We start from the raw sequence: 19,870 nt of genomic DNA, 5'->3' as shown, positions 1-19,870 counted from the left end.
TTTATTTTTATATTTAAATTATTAACAATTGAAATGTGTGTGTGTGTGTGTGTGTGAAGATTATAGAATTCATAAAAATACAAAATATTAACAAAATTGGCGTTGTTCATTAACTTCACATTTAAATGCAACTAAATTACTGTTTTAACTACAATTTGTTTTAAAAATAATATTTAAATACTTTTACAAAGGTTTAATACATACAATTATATTTTAATATTCTATACGGATTTCATTTGTACTAAAAGTATTGACTAGATTGCGGATATTTATGCAAATTTATATTTTTATATTGACACTAATAAAGCATCTAAACTTCAATAAAAGTATGTTTTCTCTTCTAAATATCTTGTAATATATATTTTACTTTTTATATTTCATATATTTGTACATTTATACTCATTGTCTTGTTCATTTTTGCATATTTGCATTTAGTGTCAATGCATAAATAACAGCAATCTAATAATGATACACTAATTATCACAATTTTTACTATATATTTTTCGGAGCACAACCTTCTTTTCTTAACCGTTTAGTCTCTTCATCAATATTTTTTGAATCTTTCGGTGCTTTATAATTTGCTACATGATCAACTCTTATTGTTCTGCCTAAGATCTGAAATGTACAATTGTTATTAAAGTTAATCAGTATAATTTTTGTTTCATATTATAATGTTATTGAAGAATTTAATACAAAATAATTTATTTCAGAAATGTTTCTACCTTAATACCATTTAAATTATCAACAGCTAATACTGTACTTTTTTGATTTTCATAGCATAAAAAACCATATCCCTTTTGTCTTCCTGTATTTTTATCCCGAATTAAATTTATATTTACTACTTCTCCATATCTATAATAACAATAATTACAGTTAACATTTATTAAACAGAAATTTATAAATTACCTTGAATGTTTAAAACTTACTGAGAAAATACAGTTATGACATCACCTTCTGTTAAATCATATGGTAATCCACCGATAAAGATCCAAGCACTATCTCCATATTGATCATGCCAAGATGTACTTCTATTACTTACTAATTCTTGTTCTCCAAGCTTTTTTATATTTTTTACGTTTCTAAAAATATGTACAAACAAAGTTATGCCTTCTTTTAAATTAAATAAGTACATTTATATTCAAATATATGTATGTAAGAATACTCACGTTAAAGGATTCATTTTGACTGAACTCCTGTTTAATAGAAATAAAATTAAATTATTGGAGTGAACTTCGCTTCAGTGGAAATAAAATTATTTCTTTTTTTATTGTAATCTAATAGTTTTTAATGCGTAAAATCCAAAAATGCAAGTCTTAATTTTAGGAATTCAGCGGTTCAAAAATTAGCGTATCTAAAGCTGAGCATTTTTAGCAAATTTGACAGATTACTTTGACATCATGTTAGCTTCTATTCATGATTCGTCCAATGAGTGGTTTCATTATCGCAAATGCACGTGGGTTTCGGACATTTTGCGGCGGCATTTTGAATTATGAGTAATGGATTAAGCTTGGATTATGTTTTCATTTTATATGTACTAAGGAAAATAATACATAAAATTCGTTAATACATTTTCTAAACAAACGTTACAAGATATTGTTTTTGATATCATATACTATATGTATACATTCTGTATATAAAATTTAATTTATTTTTGTACTGTTAATTTGTGATGAAATTATACACGAAAAGTTATTAATGTTTTTACATATGACGTGTATATTATTCATAGATTAGTATAGAGTTTACGATATTAATTTTTTAAAAATAATTATGCACCAAATGTAAACGAGTATTCGAAAATATAACCTCAAAAACAATTTATATTGGCATGTATGCACGCGTGTGTGTGTAAATATAAAATTATCTATTTAAGAAGAGATAATAGAAATACTATTATATTGATAGAAACCCGATTGATCTGATAAAATTAGTGGGTTAAATAATTAATTGTTTAATGTATCAATACATGAATTTATAAATGTTAGGATAATGAGAAAAAATGACGCCTGATATGATAAATAACCTTAAACTATCTTAAATTAGTGAGTTTATAGTGGTAATACCAAACAATATGGTATTATCAACAAGAATGTCACATAAAGTGAATAGAATTTCTTATCACTATCACAATGTTTTTGTTATATGTTTATTAATATTTACATTGTTTATAATTTTAATTACTGCATATCATATTTTTAAATTTGGGAGTACACAAAAACGCTCTGTATATAATGCTATCATTCTTAATGACTTACAGTCATTGCCGATTCAAGTAATTGATGAAGATCTTCCAGTGGCAGATACTACAAATATTTCTTGCACATACTTTAGTTGTTTTAATGTTTATCGCTGTGGTAGTCAAGGAAATAAACTTTTAGTATATGTCTATCCCCCAAAAATATATGTAGATTCCTTGGGAAGGCCTATAACAAACCAAATAACAAAAGAATTTTATCAAATTTTAAATACTATTATTTCAAGTAAATTTTACACACCAAATCCATATGAAGCATGTATTTTCATTCCTTCCATTGATACATTAAATCAAAATAGATTAAAATTACAAGAAGTTTCGCAAGCCTTGAAAGCATTGCCATTGTAAGATTCATTTTATTTCATATACATTTAAATAAACAATGTATGATGTCTGTAATTTATTGTTTATATTTCAGCTGGAATAATGGAGAAAATCATTTAATATTTAATATGGTACCTGGAAGTGTACCTGATTACAATACAGTCATTGATGTACCTATTGGAAAAGCAATGATTGCAGGTGCAGGAATGTCATCATTAACGTATAGATCTGATTTTGATATCAGTTTACCAGTATATAGCTCTCTTGTGGATAATCTTAAACCAAATTTTAATAATATAAGGTGATAAAATATTTTGAAAAATTCTCTTTTATTTACTTAAAATAATAAATATATACATATATTCTAGACCATGGTTAGTTATTTCATCTCAAATGAACATTAATTCTGCATTTGAACAAGATTTATTGGAAGTTAAATCTCTGTCGCCAAAGGATATCTTAATATTAGGTACATGTTTGCATTATAGTTCTATGAACAGTGCAATTCGGTGTGCAGGAGAAGACGTTTATAAGTATCCTAATGTGCTTCAAGTATGTAAGATTGTAATAACTGCTATAATTGAAACAATATTTGTTTATTATATCTATTACTGTTAGACAGCAACATTTTGTCTAGTAATTCGAGGTGCAAGACTTGGCCAGAGCACACTTTTAGAATGTATGGCAGCAGGTTCTATACCTATAATTATAGCTGATTCTCTTACAATGCCTTTTCATGGGATAATTGACTGGAGCAGGTAAGAGGTAATTAATTATATACTAGCAGTTTTGAAAAAGATGTTACAAGAAATATATTCTTTATTTAGGGCTGCTATATTTGTACGCGAAGTCGATATCTTATCAATAATATCAGTTTTGAAAAAGATATCTCCACAACGAATTATAGAACTTCAAGAACAAGGTGCATGGCTTTATGAAAAATATTTTATGTCTGTGGAAAAAATAACAGAAACTGCATTGGAAATACTCGCAGATCGTGTATTTCCACATTTAGCTAGAGATTATACAATTTGGAATATACCATCTCATACAGAAAGTATAAACTATGATAATTAATAAATTACTAATAAATCAAATTATAACTATTATTTTATTATAAATGTAGGATATTATGTCTCCGCTGTTTCTACCAATTACTGCGCCGAAAACTCGAGGATTTACTGCTGTAATTCTGACGTACGACAGATTGGAATTGTTATTTCTTTTAATTAATAAACTTGTTAAAGTACCAAGCTTGTCTAAAGTTCTAGTTATATGGAATAACCAACAGAAAGATCCTCCACATTGTAAATTTTTATCTTTTATATTAATATTGTTATGTGTTTCTTTGGTTGGATGGTTTCTAAAAGTTTTGTTTATGTATTACAGCATCTAGATGGCCAAAGTTAAATAAACCATTAAAAGTTATACAAACAAAGGAAAATAAACTATCCAACAGATTTTATCCTTATGATGAAATCGAAACTGAAGCAGTTCTATCAATAGATGATGATATTATTATGTTAACTGCTGATGAAGTGGAATTTGCTTATGAGGTATGCCTACTAAATTTAAAAGTCAATTTTTAAAAAATTATATAAAATTAAAAAAGTAAAAATAATAATACATATGAGTAATTATTAGGTATGGAGAGAGTTTCCAGACCGAATAGTTGGTTTTCCATCTAGAATTCATATGTGGGATAATGGAACAAATTGCTGGAAATACGAAAGTGAATGGACTAACAGTATTTCTATGGTTTTAACTGGAGCTGCGTTTCATCATAAAGTAATATAACACGTATTTTATTAGAAAGACTTACAGTCCAATATATTTCTATTTCAGACCCCAGAAATATAATTTCTTAACTCTTGGACTTTGTTATTCCTTCCTGAAAAAGATATTTCCAACATAAATTTCCTGCATTCCTATGTTTCCGGATATAAGTTTCTAAAAAAATTAAGTATAATTTAGATTCTATTTGTAACTCAATATATTAGATCATGTTAATATTTTGAATAATATTTCAGTATTGGAATTATATGTATACCACTGCTATGCCCGGTGATATAAAAGAATGGGTTGATGAACATATGAATTGTGAGGACATAGCCATGAATTTTTTAGTAGCAAATATCACAAGAAAAGCACCCATAAAAGTAAGTGTATTAAAATTTTTTTAATTTGAAATAAATAATATACTAAATACTTAATATTATCATAGGTGACACCAAAAAAGAAATTTCGATGCCCGGAATGCACAAATACTGAAATGTTGTCTGCAGATTTAACACATATGGTAGAACGTACACAATGTATAAATAGATTCTCTTCAATTTATGGCACAATGCCGTTACAGTCAGTTGAATTCCGAGCAGATCCGGTTTTATTCAAAGATATATTTCCTGAAAAACTCAAAAGATTCAACGATATTGGAAGTTTATAAACATTCACCCATTCTAAAATATAATAATAGAGATCTTTCTTATATTAAAATAATTTATAAACAAGATACTATACGAACAGTTGCAAATGCATTTTAAAAATCAGCAAACGAAATCAGTATGAAATAGACAATTTATTGAAACATGTCTGAGTTTATTATATCAATAATAGATAGGTAGATGTATATTTGGTGATTGTTATGTAGTTACATGTGTAGATAATATTTGAAACAGAAATTCGTGGTTTTAGAAACCAGGATAGTTAGAGTTTTCGAAAAATATATTAATTCGAAAATATCAGGATTTCTTCAAAAAGGAATGACTGATCTTATATTCTTCTTATGTGATCTGATCTTATATATATTTATATCTAGAAAAATTGCTCTAACTTTTGTTTAATAAATTAGTAGAACTCAAAATATGTATAGATTATAAGAATAAAAAAACATAAATGTTAACCATTTATTTCTTACTAATTTAATGTATGTATGAGATGTCGCATCTTAATGTTAATAGAAAGAAAAGTATATAAGAATATAAAAAAAGAATTATGTAAGTACAACGTATAACGCCTATTTTGATCTTTATGTGTCGTAAACCTATATAAATGTAGAACGGATGATGCCTATAATATCAATCACTCGATATATTTTTTGCTATTATCAGACGCAATGAAAATACTAAAAATGCTCTCCTATTAAGTGAAAAATTGTTACATTATACAATTATTTTTAAACTCTAAGTTAAACAAATTGTGTTAGATCTTGCGTCATATTTTTAAAAGATATATGACAATTATTTTTATTGTTCTTTGTTAATTGTTTCTTTCTTTATCTTCTTTTTTAATTATCATCTTTTAACTTATATTTTTTACTACAGCACTAAACATATACGTTATACTTCATAAAATAAGTTCTTTCTTTTGTATATCTAAAATTGCTTATAATATGTATGAAGTAGGTATGTAATATTATATAATATTAATAATGTAATATTATGTATGAAATACTACTTTATTAACCAACTTTGAACAGATTTTTTTGTATACTACATGAAAGTAAGAAATAATTTGCATTTTATAAAAAAAACCTACATATTGACATTATTGTATATTATTTCTTATATAATAACATAATTTAACACGAATCATAAATTCATTAACATGTTATGTAATTTTGAAACAGATTCCTTCGACAGTTGCTTTCTTTCCAACTTCATGAGATGGAAGAACAGCCATGTGGCTCTGAAAAATTACAAATATAATATTTACATCTCTTTTTATTTTGAATAATAACCAATCATACCATTGGTGTTTGTTCATTTGAATTCATGTAACCTATTATCATTGAATTTGTAGAATGACTCCAAAGGAAATCTCCTACTCCTTCTTGGGCTGCATATCGAATAGCAATAACACCTCCAAGTTTCTGTTCAAGTCCACATAAAAATTTCGAATCTGAAAGAAATTTGTCTTTATTTATAATAAAATAAACCTTTAGTTTATTCTTTCTAATATAAAAGATTTGTTGGCAGTGAAAGATATTGATAAAGTAGTTACGAGTTTTCACCAATAAAATCAGCTTTCATAGAATGGTATAAGTTGATAATAGGACAAGAATTATGTGCTATAGCTTCTGCGGTTGTTCGTGCTAGCAAAGTGCGAATGAGATGTTCGCCACAGCCTGATGTGCTTGTTCCTATAGAATATTTGTCTTTATATGCCCATGTTCCACATCCCCACATTCCTGCCTTAATGTCATAGTTCAATAGTATTATTATTATATCTGCTTATAAAATATCTGCAACCAATGTTGATAATAAAAAGAGAAAATATTGTACCTGCCCTACTCTTCCTGGATATTTTAAAATAATACCACCACTAGAACAAGCTCCAGCAATATTTCCTTCTTTATCAACACATATTGCACCAACTGTATCCATTCTTTGTTTAGTATACTAAACCATTAAATTAATTTAAGATTATATAATAATGTACAAAGATATTGAAAAGTAATTTACCTTGTGAACATCTATATTAGAACTTTCTATTTTTCTTTTATAATGTTTATACATCTTCTGTGCTTTTGCTAAAAATTATAACAGAATATTAATTTCTTTAACAGAATATTAATTTACAAATTAAAATTAATTGAAATATATATAAATATAAAAAATATTTGTCATAAACATTTAAATTTTCATATATTAGAAGTTCCTAAAAGTTCCTTTTTTACCATCCTGAATAATAAGTTATATATCATATTTCAATATTTTACTTCAGACATAAAACAATAAATAGCTAACATTTATAAACATAGCTATAGAAAAATCACAAACAAAGGTGTTAAATTAATTGTTACATACTTGAAATTAGCTGTTCTGGTGGTAATGTTTGTATTCCCATTTCTTGTGCCCATACATGTGCACCATTCCCAACTAAAAAACTGATATTACAAAATGATTTTTAAAAAATTATTATTATTATTACTATTACATCATAAATTTACTTTTATTTTTTATTAAAAATTTTTATAATATTGGCGTTGTTGAATTTATAGAAAAAAATTCTTATTGGTGAAATTTATTTTAATCATTTTGTTTATATATATATAAACAGTAGGAAAAATAAAAAGAATTCAAAGAATAAAAAACATCCAAAAAATAGACAATTTGAAGAAGAATTTTAATATAAAATGAAGACACTGATATTTATGTTTTATCATGTATTGTCACTAAAAGGAAAAAATTTATTTAGGTCACATTAAAGATGGAAATGAGACAGACATCTTTTCTTTTTATGCATTTGTTGGTACCATGGCTTTACATCATACAACGACATTGCCAAACTTGAAACGCAACCCTCTTTAGAATTAAAATACCAATGAAAAATCACACATATGTATAACTTAATGAACAATTTATATTAAGAATATTAAAGTGTTTTTATAAATGTTATTAAGTTCCTAAAGCTTCTCTCCATTTTTCCTCCTTTTTAGATTTTTTATTTTTCTGAAATTTATTCAGGCTGTTCGTGTTTTTTATTTTTGCTACTGTTTATATATATAAATGAAGCAATTGGAACAAGTGCCATCAAAATCTGGCTGTTTTTCTGCAAGTTGACCTCAGCTTTTAATATTTACCTTGGTGGAATCCTACCATATGCAATTTTAATTGACTGATATTCGCAAAGTCGTTTTGCCAATGAAACAGGATTTTTTACTCCACTAACTGCACCAACTGCTCCAAATTGTAATGTAGTACCATCCATTACACTTGCATCACATTCTACTGCTCCTTCCAATGTGAGATTTGATCCAAATCCAGCATTAGTTAAAGGAGAGTTTTCTAATACTATTACAGTTTCTACTACAGCATCTAATGAACTACCACCAGCCTTTAAATTTTGTATGCCCTTTAAAAATATTGTTATTTATTAAATTGCCTAGGATTATATCATATAATATATTAAAATATATTAAAATATAAGTAAAAATAACTTACAGCTTTGCATGCTTGACGGCATAGTTTCCGATATTTTTCTTTAAGAGCTTCTGAATGTCGTCCTGCTCCTAATAAAATATATATTATTATAATATTGCAAATATAAACATTTCATTTAATTGAGACCAATTTGTTTAGTTCTGTTTTAATTGTGCTCAGATGTTTCATTCTATATGTTTTAAATAAATAATAACATACCCACATGGACAGCAATAAATCCTTCATTAACATTACTCATTACATGTAATGAATTCTGTACTGTTACTAAATTTTTAACTTTTTTACAATTACAATTTATCAAATATATTATTTATACAGTGATTGTAAATATATCAAGACCTCTAAATCACATTATGTTTAACTTATATTTTAAAGACATAAAGACATACATACATACATAATACATACGTATATACGTACATGCATATATATATATATATATATATATATATATATATATGATAACCTAACTAATTACTATCTTTCTGCGAGTAAGAGTATTGAATAATGATAAGATTTTGCATTATCTGAAAGAATACAAAAAAATCATGAAATTACTCATAAATATAAAATATGAAGTTATGTTTAAAAAACGCATGCGTATATCTTTTATTGTATATGTATATATATACAACTAACTTACATATGTATATGTATATCTTTTTATAACTTAATTATGTTAAAATAATACAAAAATATCTTTCTATTAATATTATTATTTATAATTAAATGAAGTTATGATTTTTGTACGAATAAATTCGAAAGAATTATTACGTGTTTCGTGCTTATCTAAGGATTTATTTTATGTGGATTGGTACCCATGGAGCGTAAGACATTTGTTAGTTAGAATGCGTGAAAATTTAAAAATTGTTAGCTAACTGTTCAAGACACCATAATTCTTTTTTTTTTTTGAAAGTTATGCTCCAGTTTTTCTTCGTGCTTCTAGGATCTTCCTTCCAGATCTCTATTATTCAGTAGTAAATCAGATTTCATGTAACTAATCGAAAATTTTCGTTCCAATTAAATTAACATCCAACCAAATTCTCAGTTTTCTGAATAGGGTATTTCCTGCTTTTTGAATTATAACCTTTTTCATATCACGTTATACGTATCGAATATTTGAATATTTGAATATTTTCATATTTAGTGTGTGTATATGTACATATATATACATACATGTATGTATGTACAAATCACAGTCGTATGACCATAGACAATTTTAAATTTCGCTCCTAATTTACATATCGATATCGCTAAGTATAAATACATTAAAACTAAGTTCACGCAATAACTTAACAAAGAAAGGAAATCAAACATGTAGTTCTTAAAAGTGACACCAAAGGGCGTTAATTTTTCCATGAAATACGCGGGAGTTGTCAATCCATATTCTGCATTATTACAATGGAATTGAACACACAGTTTATTAGTATACTTGCTGTTTAAATTTGTATGTGAAGTACGTAGCGTTAAATGTAGAATTTTTTTATATTTCTTTGGAACATTACAAAATTCATAATGCCGGTTATTAACATGAAACCCCAAGCTTTACAATAATAAATCAAATTAATTATAGGTACAGTTGCATTCTGTTATTTATATGTAGTCATACTTTTTATTTACAATTAATGATTTATGTTTAAATATTTCTTCTATATTTATTTATTTTGATATTAAAATATCTCAAATAATCTTAAAGATTATTTTAGGTTATTTGAATTAACAATTGTGACGTAGCGGTTATCAATCTCAATCTTCATGTATATGCACACACGTATATATACAGATATATATATGTTTATCTGCATACACTGTAAGTATTACATTTAACAATTTTTCTCTTTTTATACATTAGATACTTACTTGTATATCCTATTATATTATATTATGTTATATTATGTTACATTATATTATATTACTATAGCATGTTAGTTCATTACATGACTGATGAAACTTTGATAAAATTTTCAGAATTATATGAGAAATAATAAAAGATACATCATTTACAATATATTGAATGGCAATATTAGTAAAAGACAATTGGATTTTGTGCTACAAGCAACTGTTTTTTTACAACAATCATGATATTCGACTTCCTAAAAAAATTTTTTGGGTGGGTAGATGAAGCACCTAGAAAGCGTAGAGTTTCATTTAGTTCAGAAAAAGAATTTGTTACTCCTAAAAAACATCGTTGTGATTACAATATCATTAACGTGGAGGAAGAACCCATTGAGATTAAAGATGACAGCGATGGTGATATTCAAGATATTTCTAAAGATAAATATTCTCCTATTAAATCATCTAATAGATTAAATGGTACATGTAATAGTAGAGACAAGTCACTGACATGTTGTCAGTCAACCTTTTCATCATCAAAATCACACCAATGTTATGATAAAGTAAATATGGGACATTCTAGTAATAAAAGTGATAGAGGACAAAATGTTGTGCCACATCAACAATGTTCGACATTATTTAAAACTCATCGTCTAAGAGAAAAAAATCAATACGAAGAGTTATTACAAAATTTTTTCCCACGTAGGATAGATGTTATATGTGATAAACGCGAAGATAAAAGATCTAGACAGAAACCAATAGAAGTAATAGATTTAGATAAATCTGGTTCTTCGTCTCCTTTTCCTAAAACTCAGCCAGCTTTTAGAAAACATGATAGAACGTTACAAATGCATTGGACTATTCCAATTAGAGAAAAAAAAGGCAGGGAAATAATTATCAATGTAGATAACGATGAGAAAGAAAGGACAATACATTCCATTCGCAATGAGACACAATGTCCTAAAAAAGATACGACTGTAGAAAAATCTGCACAAAATAAATATCCTGAAAGTATAACTACAAACACCTTAAGAGATCGATTAGCAGCAAAAGCTGTAATGAGAGAGGATTTTGTTCCTCAAGTAACAAAAAGATACAATGAACGAATCGAACAACGTCATAAAGAGGCAGAGGAGCTTAAAAGAATGACCTGTGTTTTGTCTAAGCATAATCGTTTAGCAAGAGAAGCTGCACTAGAAGAACATCTAGCACGATCTATAAGATTATGTGAGGCTGTTTTGGAAAGAGAAAAATTAGAAGAGCCAGAATTACCTACATTAACGGAAGAAATGCTGCAAGAAGTAAGAAATGCTCTTATTTCTCGACCTTCAGATGAAGTTCTTGTTGAAGGATTTGGTTTAGGAATAACAAGAAGAGATATTCATACATTAGCTGATTTGAATTGGTTAAACGATGAAGTAATAAATTTTTATATGAATTTATTAATAGCCAGAAGTACTAGTAATGATAAATATCCAAAAGTACATGCTATGAATACGTTTTTTTATCCAAAATTGATCTCAGGTGGACATTCATCCTTAAGAAGATGGACTAGAAAAATTGATATTTTTTCACAGGATATTATAGTTGTTCCTATACATTTAGGCATTCATTGGTGTATGTCGATAATCGATTTTAGGGATAAGTCTATTCGTTATTATGACAGTATGGGTGGCAATAACTCCAAGTGTCTGTCAGCATTACGACAATATTTGGAGGATGAAAGTTTGGATAAAAAGAAGCAAACTTATGATACCAGTAGCTGGAAATTAGAGTGTGCCAAAAATATCCCACAACAAATGAATGGCAGTGACTGCGGAGTCTTCTCTTGTATGTTTGCTGAATATATTTGTGGAAATAAAAAGATCACGTTTACACAGCAAGATATGCCATATTTTCGAAATAAGATGATTTATGAAATACTGAAGTCCAAGCTTTTATAAAAAAAGGTATTTATTTAAACAACTAATGACAATGTATAAGCAGAATAACTTACAACAACTTCCAAAAATTACAAAATATTTTAGCATAAAAAAGTTTACTACTAGATAGAATATTCTAAAGACATTCTGAGAATATTCTGTGAACATTTATATGGAAAAGTAATGTTATTCATATTATTACTATAGTATTTAAAAGAGTTACACAGTATAATCTTTTTTTTTTGTAGTATCATATTTGTTTAAAAGTGGAATGTTAATTTCTTTTTTTAATGTAAAGAGAAACAATAATTTGTTAACACAAGTCGAAAAAATAATGTCATAATAAATAGTATTTCCTCTTAATAGGAATCACACTTATTTTAATGACAAAATTCATCAATAAAAAGTGTAATATTTAGCTACTGCACATTCTTTATACAAGAATAAAAAGATGTAATGTATTATAATGCTTTATTTCGAATAAATGTAAAATTATAAAATTACTTATATACAGATATATTTTATGTTTGAAACTATTTATATAATAAAAACTAAGTTTTCTAATTATAGTTTTATTTTATAAACACTTTATTTCAGTATTTAAGCCTGACTCATATCTTAAACAATATCGAGTTGCAAATTTGATTATGTCAAACTGTCCATATATACATTTTGAGTTTCATTCGTATATAAACGTAGTATCATGGACGAAAGGCCTAAGAGATATCAGGCGAACTATAAACAATGTCGCGATAAAGCCGAAGTGCCGACAGGTCCAACAATGTATCGTCGGTCCTTCAATCGAATAGTTTCGCGGAAAAAGCCTGCGTGACCCTGGCCACGAGCCAGTTAAGTTACGAAACACGTGCGTGGTGAGGCTAAGACAAAAGACAAAGGGATTCTAAGGGAGAAAGACAAATTAACAGTTAGAGTGTTAGTTGAGAAGTCAGAGAGTGTTAATTGCGTTGTCGAGAGAGTGTGGTCCGCGTGAGAGAGAGCGTTGGACGAGACCGTGGTGACGAGAATTACAAATTAACTATCTATTTGTCTTAATTATAATACGTTATTGTGATTAGTTCACGTTAAACAACCATCGTTTCCTGTTTCACCAACATTTGTTTAATCCATTTATTGTAAATAAACTAATTATAGTAAAGATCCTACATAAATGTATACTTATATGAAATACGGTAGATTTATAAAACACTAACATGTTTCATCAATCTGGTTTTTATATAAAATCAAAATTTACAGGGACTTTAGAATTATTAATATTTAATACATACAAAAATACTTACATATTATCTTCTTTGTTTAACTATATCTGAGTTCCTACCTGTAAGAAATTAATATTATGAAAATGTTTGTGAAAATAATAAAATTTTATTGGCCAAAATAAAATATACATGGATGTATGAAATAAGATTAATTTTTACATATATCCCTAATTTTTATTAGATATATGATATTTCATACACAATACAAATTTAACATATACAGAATGTTATATATCTAAATATACTAACTCGATCACATTACTATGATTTTAATTTTTTAATCGGTTAAAGAAGGAAGTACATATAATTTACATATACCGGCTAACGACTAGGTCGCTTTAATTTGACTGGCAGTTATTTCTTATTTATAATGACTAGGTGTAAAGGTAATGTATACAAAATGTACTGTTGTTTATGTCGCTTATTATATAAGCCTTTAAATATGTATGTATAACAAAGATTGGACGTAAAACTTATATAGTAGGAATATATGTAGATGATGTGATACTACTTCTTAATAAAGTATCTGAAGCTTGTGGTGTAGCAGATCCTTTACGAGAGGAACGTTTATGAGGGTGAAGATTAAGGGGTGGTAAATTTGGATGTTCGATTCGTGTCGGCGAACTGACGCGTGGACGCGATGTTCCTCTTTGTATACCTATAATTAAAATTAAAATTAAATTACAGATGCGCTAATTATATTTATCAGTAAAGATGTAAGTATTAAAACATTGCCTGGATCATTCGACTCCAAAACATCATTGAGCTGATAATAGTCAGTCTTTATTAACGAAGGTTCTTCGTAATCTACAAACGCAGTGTTATCAAAGGCTTTGTCGTCCTTCAGGCGATTTTGAATCGGGGTAGTTACCGGTGGATCTGCGTAAGTCTGCAAAATCAATAATCTATCTTCAGATATTTTAAATGTTTCCCTACTTCATTCGAGGAATATACAATTTTTTGGAATAAATAATTGTACATTCTTCCTTTATTCTTATATTAGTCAGCATATATTGTTTTCGTTTTATCATTGTTCAGAGTTACAATTATTTTTCACTATCGATAGTTTATTCGATTTATTTCAATTGTAACAAAATTTTTTGGAACCGTGTATGTGAATGAAAGTATAACTACGTATACAAACGTAATATTAAATTGCCTTAAGTTTTACATGTTCAGTTGGCGTAGTTGAACAGGCACGCTTGTGGAATTGTCCACCGCCAATAGTTTCATAGGTATGTTCCTCCAGATAGTGTCTGGTGGTACCCCGTGGTGTCAGGGTAGCCCACATAACACGGCTATCTTGCATAGTATCAGCTGCACAGGGATAGAGAACGGCTTCGTTTTGAATCCTCCCGTTTTTTGCTTGTATAGCAGATGTTGTGTTTGGTATGGAAATTACGCCACTCTTGCCACTTCTATTGCTGCAGAGTAAAAGTTTATATTGTTTATATTGTTATATTGTTTATTGTTTCAATTTGTATTTAACTGATAATTTTGATTGTTCTATATCTTATTATTCCTAAAAAAGAAATAATGGAAGGAGACTTACAATTTGCATTTCAAGAGTAATATTGCTAGAATGATGCCTATGAAAATTATACCGATACAGGAGGATATTAGAACCAGCAGCCATGTATCGTCAAATACTGTTCCTAAAAATATAATGAATTATATATATTTATTTATCCTTAGATAAAGCACGTATTTTTTCGTTTTGATCATTTTTTAAAATTGAAAATGTTTAAAATATAACATGATAGATCATCGAATTATAAATACAAATAATTAAATAAATTGATTAAACGAGTACAAATAAGTGAGTGTAAAATAATTATAGATTTCATAGTAGACCTTGTTGAGGCATTTCTATGTATTGAACACCTTCGGAGCGGCGATCGCAGAAATGTTTACAAGGGCTGTCATTGAGATGAGGTGGAAACGATAATAAATCCGTGTGCGGATAAAAGTCGGAACTTTGTTGGAGAATCGCTGGGAACGGCGGTGGCGGTATATGAAGAATATCAGGCGGTGGTTCGAGTGTGCAAGTCGCACAACCCGAATTATTCATTGTTAAATCAAAACCTCTCATCTATCATTAACATTACAGAAATAGTTAATTAATAATGACTAATTTTTATTGTATCGTTAAGCTAAACGAAATTTGTTTAAACCACTTATTCTTTGCTTGATTAATTATATTTTTAATTTACTTAAAAGGAACAGCCAACAATATGAGGTAAACATTTATTATATATTTAACAAGATGATCATTATTTAATATTTATAAAGTTATTATATTTCATTTACTCTTTGCTTTTTTTTGTGATTAATTAACACCTTTGATTCCTAATGTTGGTTTTTATATTATCTTCAATTTAATTGAAAAAATAGGTGAACGATAAAAACAATATGATATGCATTGTCTTATTTATTTTTAAGTACGAAGAAAACAATAATAACACTGAAAAGTACATTCTCACCGTTAAACAACACCCTCGTACGAAAGTATCATTAGAACGACTACTGGCTCCTCCGGAAGAAAAGCGCACGCGTTGTCGTATTGAACGGCGGAGAAAATTTCTTCAGCCAGTCTACTCCTTGCGCCTGTAACAACAAACAATAATATCATTTAATTTATTCATACAATAATGTTCTACGTATAATGTACGTGTACGATTTAAAAAAAAATTAATGATATTATCTTTATCAGTCGTAATTGAACTATGTCTTTCATATTTTTAAAAAAAGTAAAATATATTATATTATTTAGAATTATTCGCTTAATGTATTTTATCGCATATGTACAGCAGATCATTGCATGACCACAAGATTTAAAAGTTTAGAAAAAGATACAGTGTAGTAAGATACAATTTCAAAGTATTATATGTATATACAATGTATATAGAGAGAGAATTATATATACTATACGTTAGAATTTTATAGCATTTAATAATTGTATGTATACTGCATGTAATAATTTTACAAATTTTATTTCTAATTCGTTCAAAAATATTGAGTGTAAATAAGTATTAATGAATTAATTGCATGAATAAAATAAGTTCTTTAGATGTATTGTCAGTAGTAAGAGTATATATGCAATCAGTCGTTATTCCAAAAGTCGTTCTTGGGTTTTTCTATATCCTTTCTGATATTCTGCTAGTTACAATAATTAATGTAAGATGATTAGATTGTCGTTTCTTAAATTAAAATATAAATTTTATTAAAATATTATAATAGACATTGATTGGAGGCAAAACAATCCTATAGTATTCAAAAACAGGATAAAGAATGATAAATGTATAAACACATTACCACTGTAATCAGTACACTAAACACGAGAAATAATTTGACTACTTAAACATACAATTAAATGTTTAATTATAGTCATATAATATCTATGAATTTGCAGTACAAATTTCTTAAACGAACCTTTAAAAAACCATGTTTGTTAAACCAAAATACATGTGTGTTAAACTTAAGAATAGCGTAATATCTAAACCGCATGGTTCCGGTAAAACGTAGTGAGCAATATGTCAAAAAATGTTTACTCAGAAAAATGGTATTTATATCTCGAATATAAAATTATTTCGAGTTTATATTTTTACCGATTATATATTTACCGATTTCCTTTCTAACTAATTAAAGTTTCTGGTTAATAATTTATTGATGACAAGATTTCATATAACCTCTATATCAATTAACAGCAATTATGGAGATAAATCCATTGAGTATAATTCTTGTGAAAAGTGATAGTAAAGGTGATAGACTTTTATTTCGATATCCACACGTAGCGAAATATACACGAGATTCTAATCAATGTACTAGAAGAAAAAATCCTTATTCTTTAACTATCACAGAGGATTTATTACAGGTCTGTTTCATATAATATTCTGACTTAGTTCTTTGTGACAAATGTCATTAATTCAATATCACATAATATCATTGCACAAATAAAGTAATTTAATAACATTCAATAAATTTTATTAACAGTCTTTACCTTTTCCAATCTCTAACATAAGCAATGGAAATTTGACCGGAGTAACTGATGAAGTATTATCTACGTTATTTGCTGTTAAACCAGAATTATGTGAACAAAAGTTCGAATTAAAAGTAAATGATGTCCGTTTTGTTGGACATCCAACTTTAGTTCCATCTCATGGAATGAAAGAGGTTAATTCTTCGATGCTTTTTAATATAGTTTTTGCCCTTCAAGCTCAAGCCAGCCATTCTATAGTAAAATGTTATTATGATTTAAGTAGGAGGTTTGTCATATATTATATTATAAAAGCATGATATATGAAAGACAAAATTTCAAGTGTTATTTATCTTAGGTTAGGCATAGCTTTGAGACACGAAGAAAAGAGATGTGGATTTTTAACAGAAGAAATAAAGATTATGGTTTCTACTCATGATGAAGTTGCTACTAGGTATATAGAATTATATGTGTGATGAAAGAATAACAATTGGAACTTCTTATATGTATTTATAGATCAGAAGGTGAAAGTGATTGTGATGAGTCGCCATATGAATTAATATTGCAAAGAAGTTCACTTTCACGTGATTTGAAGTCTGTGTTTAGTAGTCTTACTACTTCTGGTATAATCAATATTATGATTAATAAATGGATTCAAGTACGTTTCTGTCTCCCACAAAAGGTTCATCAATCTCATAAAAAGGGATTTGTTATCAATCCAGAAATAATAGACAGGTAAATATTATATTCAATAATTACAAATTGAAGTAAATATTGAACATTAAACTTTATTGCAGGTGTTTAAACAGTTTAAGGCCTTATCACGGTATACTATTACTCATTGAACCTTTAGATTTATTAGATTCACTTCCAATAGATTCTTCTCCTGCACTTAAACGCCTAATCCAAATGTATAGTCCTTTAAAAAGTCTACAAACTCTAGCTGCTGATTCTGACTTAACACTAACTCAAGTTTTTCAATTGACTGGGCATTTAATATATTGGGCTAAAGCTACTATAATTTATCCTCTTTGTGAAAGCAATGTTTATGTTGTATCACCAGATGCTATTATTACAAATCAATTGTTAGAGGTATTTTCTGAAGAATTTCCTGGGCTTTGTCTTTTACAAGTATGTGATAGAATTGTTTATATAATTTTATATTATTCGAATTGTATGTAAAATTAAATTTCTACTGGTAATAGGTTCTCAGTGATTTTTCACTACCAATTTCCATAAGTCAACAGTTAAATCCTTTGAGCCAGTCACAACAACAAACACAATTAGTAAAAATAATAATATGGTTATTAAAGAATCATTTACTTTTACAACTACATACATATGTACAATATATGCCAACTGTACACGGACGAGTATCATTGGTAAGTTTAAAGAAATTTATTTTTTAACTATAAATTAAATTATTTTTTAACTATAATCTGTCACATATTTTTTAAGGATGCAAAAGATGAATTGAATCATAATATAAATGAAATCACAGATAGTAATAGTGCATGTAATTTAAGTGATGTTCCAAAAGGTACTTCAGCTGATATAAATGAAGAACTATCAATAACACTTCATAAAGAAAATGGAATATACAATTATCAATCGGAAGAGTATGATATTCCTTCTGATGATAGAAAATTACTTGACAGATTATGCCGTCTTGGTTACTTTAATGGAGGTCATCATTTAGAAGAGATTATGTATTTAGAAAATATTCGTAGATCGCAATTATTACAAATCTTAGATAAATTTCGAGACGTGTTAATTACATGCAAATGTGAAGATCCTGCTATAGCTCTTTTTTATAGCCAGTTTGGCTCTTAACATTTTTATTTTGAATAGATATAAAAAGATATTAAATTGTATATATATTACATTTTGCAAACATTTCTAATTAAATGATATATTCGTGGTTCTTCAGGTTCCGATCGTATTATCATATTCCGATCTAATTGAAAGTTTTAATATATTTAAATATACATATAATAACATTATTGTATCATATTAAAAAAATTTAATTTTATAGCACAATTTAAAATTCGTTCTCTTATTTTATGTAATTAAAAACATTTATTACAAAAATTTCGTACAACTTATATGATTTATATTATATTCGTTTCTACAAAAAAAGAAAGGTAATGCTAGTTACATAACGATTACATTACATTCAAATATGCAGAAAAATGATTAATAAAAATTAATAAAAAGTGGCATATGTACATGATACAATGATGTGTACCATCTACACACACATATATATATATAACAATTTTAAACTTATCATATCGTATGACCGTATGATGTAGTTTCCGTTTTAGATTATACATTTT

The 19,870-nt window shown here is 27.4% G+C and overlaps 6 protein-coding genes across 10 annotated transcripts; 3 read left to right on the top strand and 3 right to left on the bottom strand.

Annotated features, from left to right (window-relative positions):
* Positions 1 to 85: 85 nt before the first annotated feature.
* LOC132915147 (RNA-binding motif protein, X-linked 2-like) lies at positions 86 to 1,434 on the bottom strand. Its single transcript, XM_060974861.1, has 4 exons — positions 1,167 to 1,434; positions 927 to 1,079; positions 723 to 852; positions 86 to 615 (listed from the first exon to the last, which is right to left on the bottom strand). Exons 1-4 carry the CDS (start codon positions 1,178 to 1,180, stop codon positions 493 to 495), a joined length of 420 nt encoding a protein of 139 aa, XP_060830844.1. The 5' UTR covers positions 1,181 to 1,434; the 3' UTR covers positions 86 to 492.
* Positions 1,435 to 1,711: 277 nt separating this feature from the next.
* LOC132915143 (exostosin-2) lies at positions 1,712 to 5,653 on the top strand. The gene is made up of 10 exons (XM_060974857.1): positions 1,712 to 2,598; positions 2,673 to 2,879; positions 2,947 to 3,130; positions 3,197 to 3,336; positions 3,406 to 3,633; positions 3,707 to 3,885; positions 3,968 to 4,134; positions 4,223 to 4,366; positions 4,609 to 4,737; positions 4,803 to 5,653. The coding sequence occupies exons 1-10, from the start codon at positions 2,072 to 2,074 to the stop codon at positions 5,022 to 5,024; spliced, it is 2,127 nt and encodes a 708-aa protein (XP_060830840.1). The 5' UTR covers positions 1,712 to 2,071; the 3' UTR covers positions 5,025 to 5,653.
* A 427-nt stretch (positions 5,654 to 6,080) lies between these two features.
* LOC132915145 (threonine aspartase 1-like) lies at positions 6,081 to 8,928 on the bottom strand. Of its 2 annotated transcripts, none has more exons than XR_009659787.1 (9): positions 8,722 to 8,928; positions 8,524 to 8,591; positions 8,163 to 8,434; positions 7,387 to 7,466; positions 7,042 to 7,109; positions 6,862 to 6,978; positions 6,581 to 6,771; positions 6,327 to 6,478; positions 6,081 to 6,265 (listed from the first exon to the last, which is right to left on the bottom strand). XR_009659787.1 is itself a non-coding variant. In XM_060974859.1 (9 exons), the coding sequence occupies exons 1-9, from the start codon at positions 8,759 to 8,761 to the stop codon at positions 6,188 to 6,190; spliced, it is 1,056 nt and encodes a 351-aa protein (XP_060830842.1). In that variant the 5' UTR covers positions 8,762 to 8,928; the 3' UTR covers positions 6,081 to 6,187. The 2 variants fall into 2 exon arrangements, 1 of the variants encoding a protein (XP_060830842.1); XM_060974859.1 differs by having other exon boundaries at positions 6,591 to 6,771.
* Positions 8,929 to 9,808: 880 nt separating this feature from the next.
* Positions 9,809 to 12,781, top strand: LOC132915175 (sentrin-specific protease 1-like). Of its 3 annotated transcripts, none has more exons than XM_060974895.1 (3): positions 9,809 to 9,979; positions 10,230 to 10,333; positions 10,492 to 12,781. In XM_060974895.1, exon 3 carries the CDS (start codon positions 10,602 to 10,604, stop codon positions 12,297 to 12,299), a length of 1,698 nt encoding a protein of 565 aa, XP_060830878.1. In that variant the 5' UTR covers positions 9,809 to 9,979; positions 10,230 to 10,333; positions 10,492 to 10,601; the 3' UTR covers positions 12,300 to 12,781. The 3 variants fall into 3 exon arrangements, with proteins under 3 accessions (XP_060830878.1, XP_060830876.1, XP_060830877.1); XM_060974893.1 differs by having other exon boundaries at positions 9,809 to 10,096; XM_060974894.1 differs by having other exon boundaries at positions 9,809 to 10,096; positions 10,220 to 10,333.
* Positions 12,782 to 13,641: 860 nt separating this feature from the next.
* LOC132915178 (uncharacterized) lies at positions 13,642 to 16,157 on the bottom strand. Of its 2 annotated transcripts, XM_060974899.1 has the most exons (6): positions 16,039 to 16,157; positions 15,410 to 15,647; positions 15,108 to 15,210; positions 14,715 to 14,979; positions 14,291 to 14,444; positions 13,642 to 14,213 (listed from the first exon to the last, which is right to left on the bottom strand). In XM_060974899.1, exons 2-6 carry the CDS (start codon positions 15,645 to 15,647, stop codon positions 14,029 to 14,031), a joined length of 945 nt encoding a protein of 314 aa, XP_060830882.1. In that variant the 5' UTR covers positions 16,039 to 16,157; the 3' UTR covers positions 13,642 to 14,028. The 2 variants fall into 2 exon arrangements, with proteins under 2 accessions (XP_060830882.1, XP_060830881.1); XM_060974898.1 differs by having other exon boundaries at positions 13,642 to 14,444; positions 14,727 to 14,979.
* Positions 16,158 to 16,759: 602 nt separating this feature from the next.
* LOC132915177 (GATOR complex protein NPRL3) lies at positions 16,760 to 19,755 on the top strand. The gene is made up of 8 exons (XM_060974896.1): positions 16,760 to 17,117; positions 17,263 to 17,429; positions 17,549 to 17,820; positions 17,890 to 17,985; positions 18,048 to 18,266; positions 18,329 to 18,662; positions 18,737 to 18,913; positions 18,990 to 19,755. The coding sequence occupies exons 1-8, from the start codon at positions 17,099 to 17,101 to the stop codon at positions 19,362 to 19,364; spliced, it is 1,659 nt and encodes a 552-aa protein (XP_060830879.1). The 5' UTR covers positions 16,760 to 17,098; the 3' UTR covers positions 19,365 to 19,755.
* Positions 19,756 to 19,870: the final 115 nt, after the last annotated feature.

This window comes from Bombus pascuorum, chromosome 16 (assembly GCF_905332965.1).
Source record: "Bombus pascuorum chromosome 16, iyBomPasc1.1, whole genome shotgun sequence".
Lineage (NCBI taxonomy): Eukaryota > Metazoa > Arthropoda > Insecta > Hymenoptera > Apidae > Bombus > Bombus pascuorum.
This window is presented reverse-complemented; position numbering and strand designations above follow the sequence as displayed.

Coding starts and splice junctions, on each gene's coding strand:
- LOC132915145 (XM_060974859.1), bottom strand. CDS start 8,761: ATGAGTAATGTTAATGAAGGATTTATTGCTGTCCATGTGG. Junction 8,435..8,523: donor GCCGTCAAGCATGCAAAGCT/GTAAGTTATTTT, acceptor ATATTTTTAAAG/GGCATACAAAATTTAAAGGC. Junction 6,979..7,041: donor CTAATATAGATGTTCACAAG/GTAAATTACTTT, acceptor TTAATGGTTTAG/TATACTAAACAAAGAATGGA.
- LOC132915177 (XM_060974896.1), top strand. Junction 17,821..17,889: donor TATTATGATTTAAGTAGGAG/GTTTGTCATATA, acceptor TATTTATCTTAG/GTTAGGCATAGCTTTGAGAC. Junction 18,914..18,989: donor TACACGGACGAGTATCATTG/GTAAGTTTAAAG, acceptor ATATTTTTTAAG/GATGCAAAAGATGAATTGAA.
- LOC132915178 (XM_060974899.1), bottom strand. CDS start 15,647: ATGAGAGGTTTTGATTTAACAATGAATAATTCGGGTTGTGCGACTTGC. Junction 15,211..15,409: donor CATAGAAATGCCTCAACAAG/GTCTACTATGAA, acceptor TTATATTTTTAG/GAACAGTATTTGACGATACA. Junction 14,214..14,290: donor TTTGGAGTCGAATGATCCAG/GCAATGTTTTAA, acceptor TTTTAATTATAG/GTATACAAAGAGGAACATCG.
- LOC132915143 (XM_060974857.1), top strand. CDS start 2,072: ATGGTATTATCAACAAGAATGTCACATAAAGTGAATAGAATTTCTTAT. Junction 2,880..2,946: donor CCAAATTTTAATAATATAAG/GTGATAAAATAT, acceptor CATATATTCTAG/ACCATGGTTAGTTATTTCAT. Junction 4,738..4,802: donor CAAGAAAAGCACCCATAAAA/GTAAGTGTATTA, acceptor ATATTATCATAG/GTGACACCAAAAAAGAAATT.
- LOC132915175 (XM_060974895.1), top strand. CDS start 10,602: ATGATATTCGACTTCCTAAAAAAATTTTTTGGGTGGGTAGATGAAGCA.
- LOC132915147 (XM_060974861.1), bottom strand. Junction 853..926: donor GTCATAACTGTATTTTCTCA/GTAAGTTTTAAA, acceptor TTGTTATTATAG/ATATGGAGAAGTAGTAAATA. Junction 616..722: donor ATAATTTAAATGGTATTAAG/GTAGAAACATTT, acceptor TGTACATTTCAG/ATCTTAGGCAGAACAATAAG.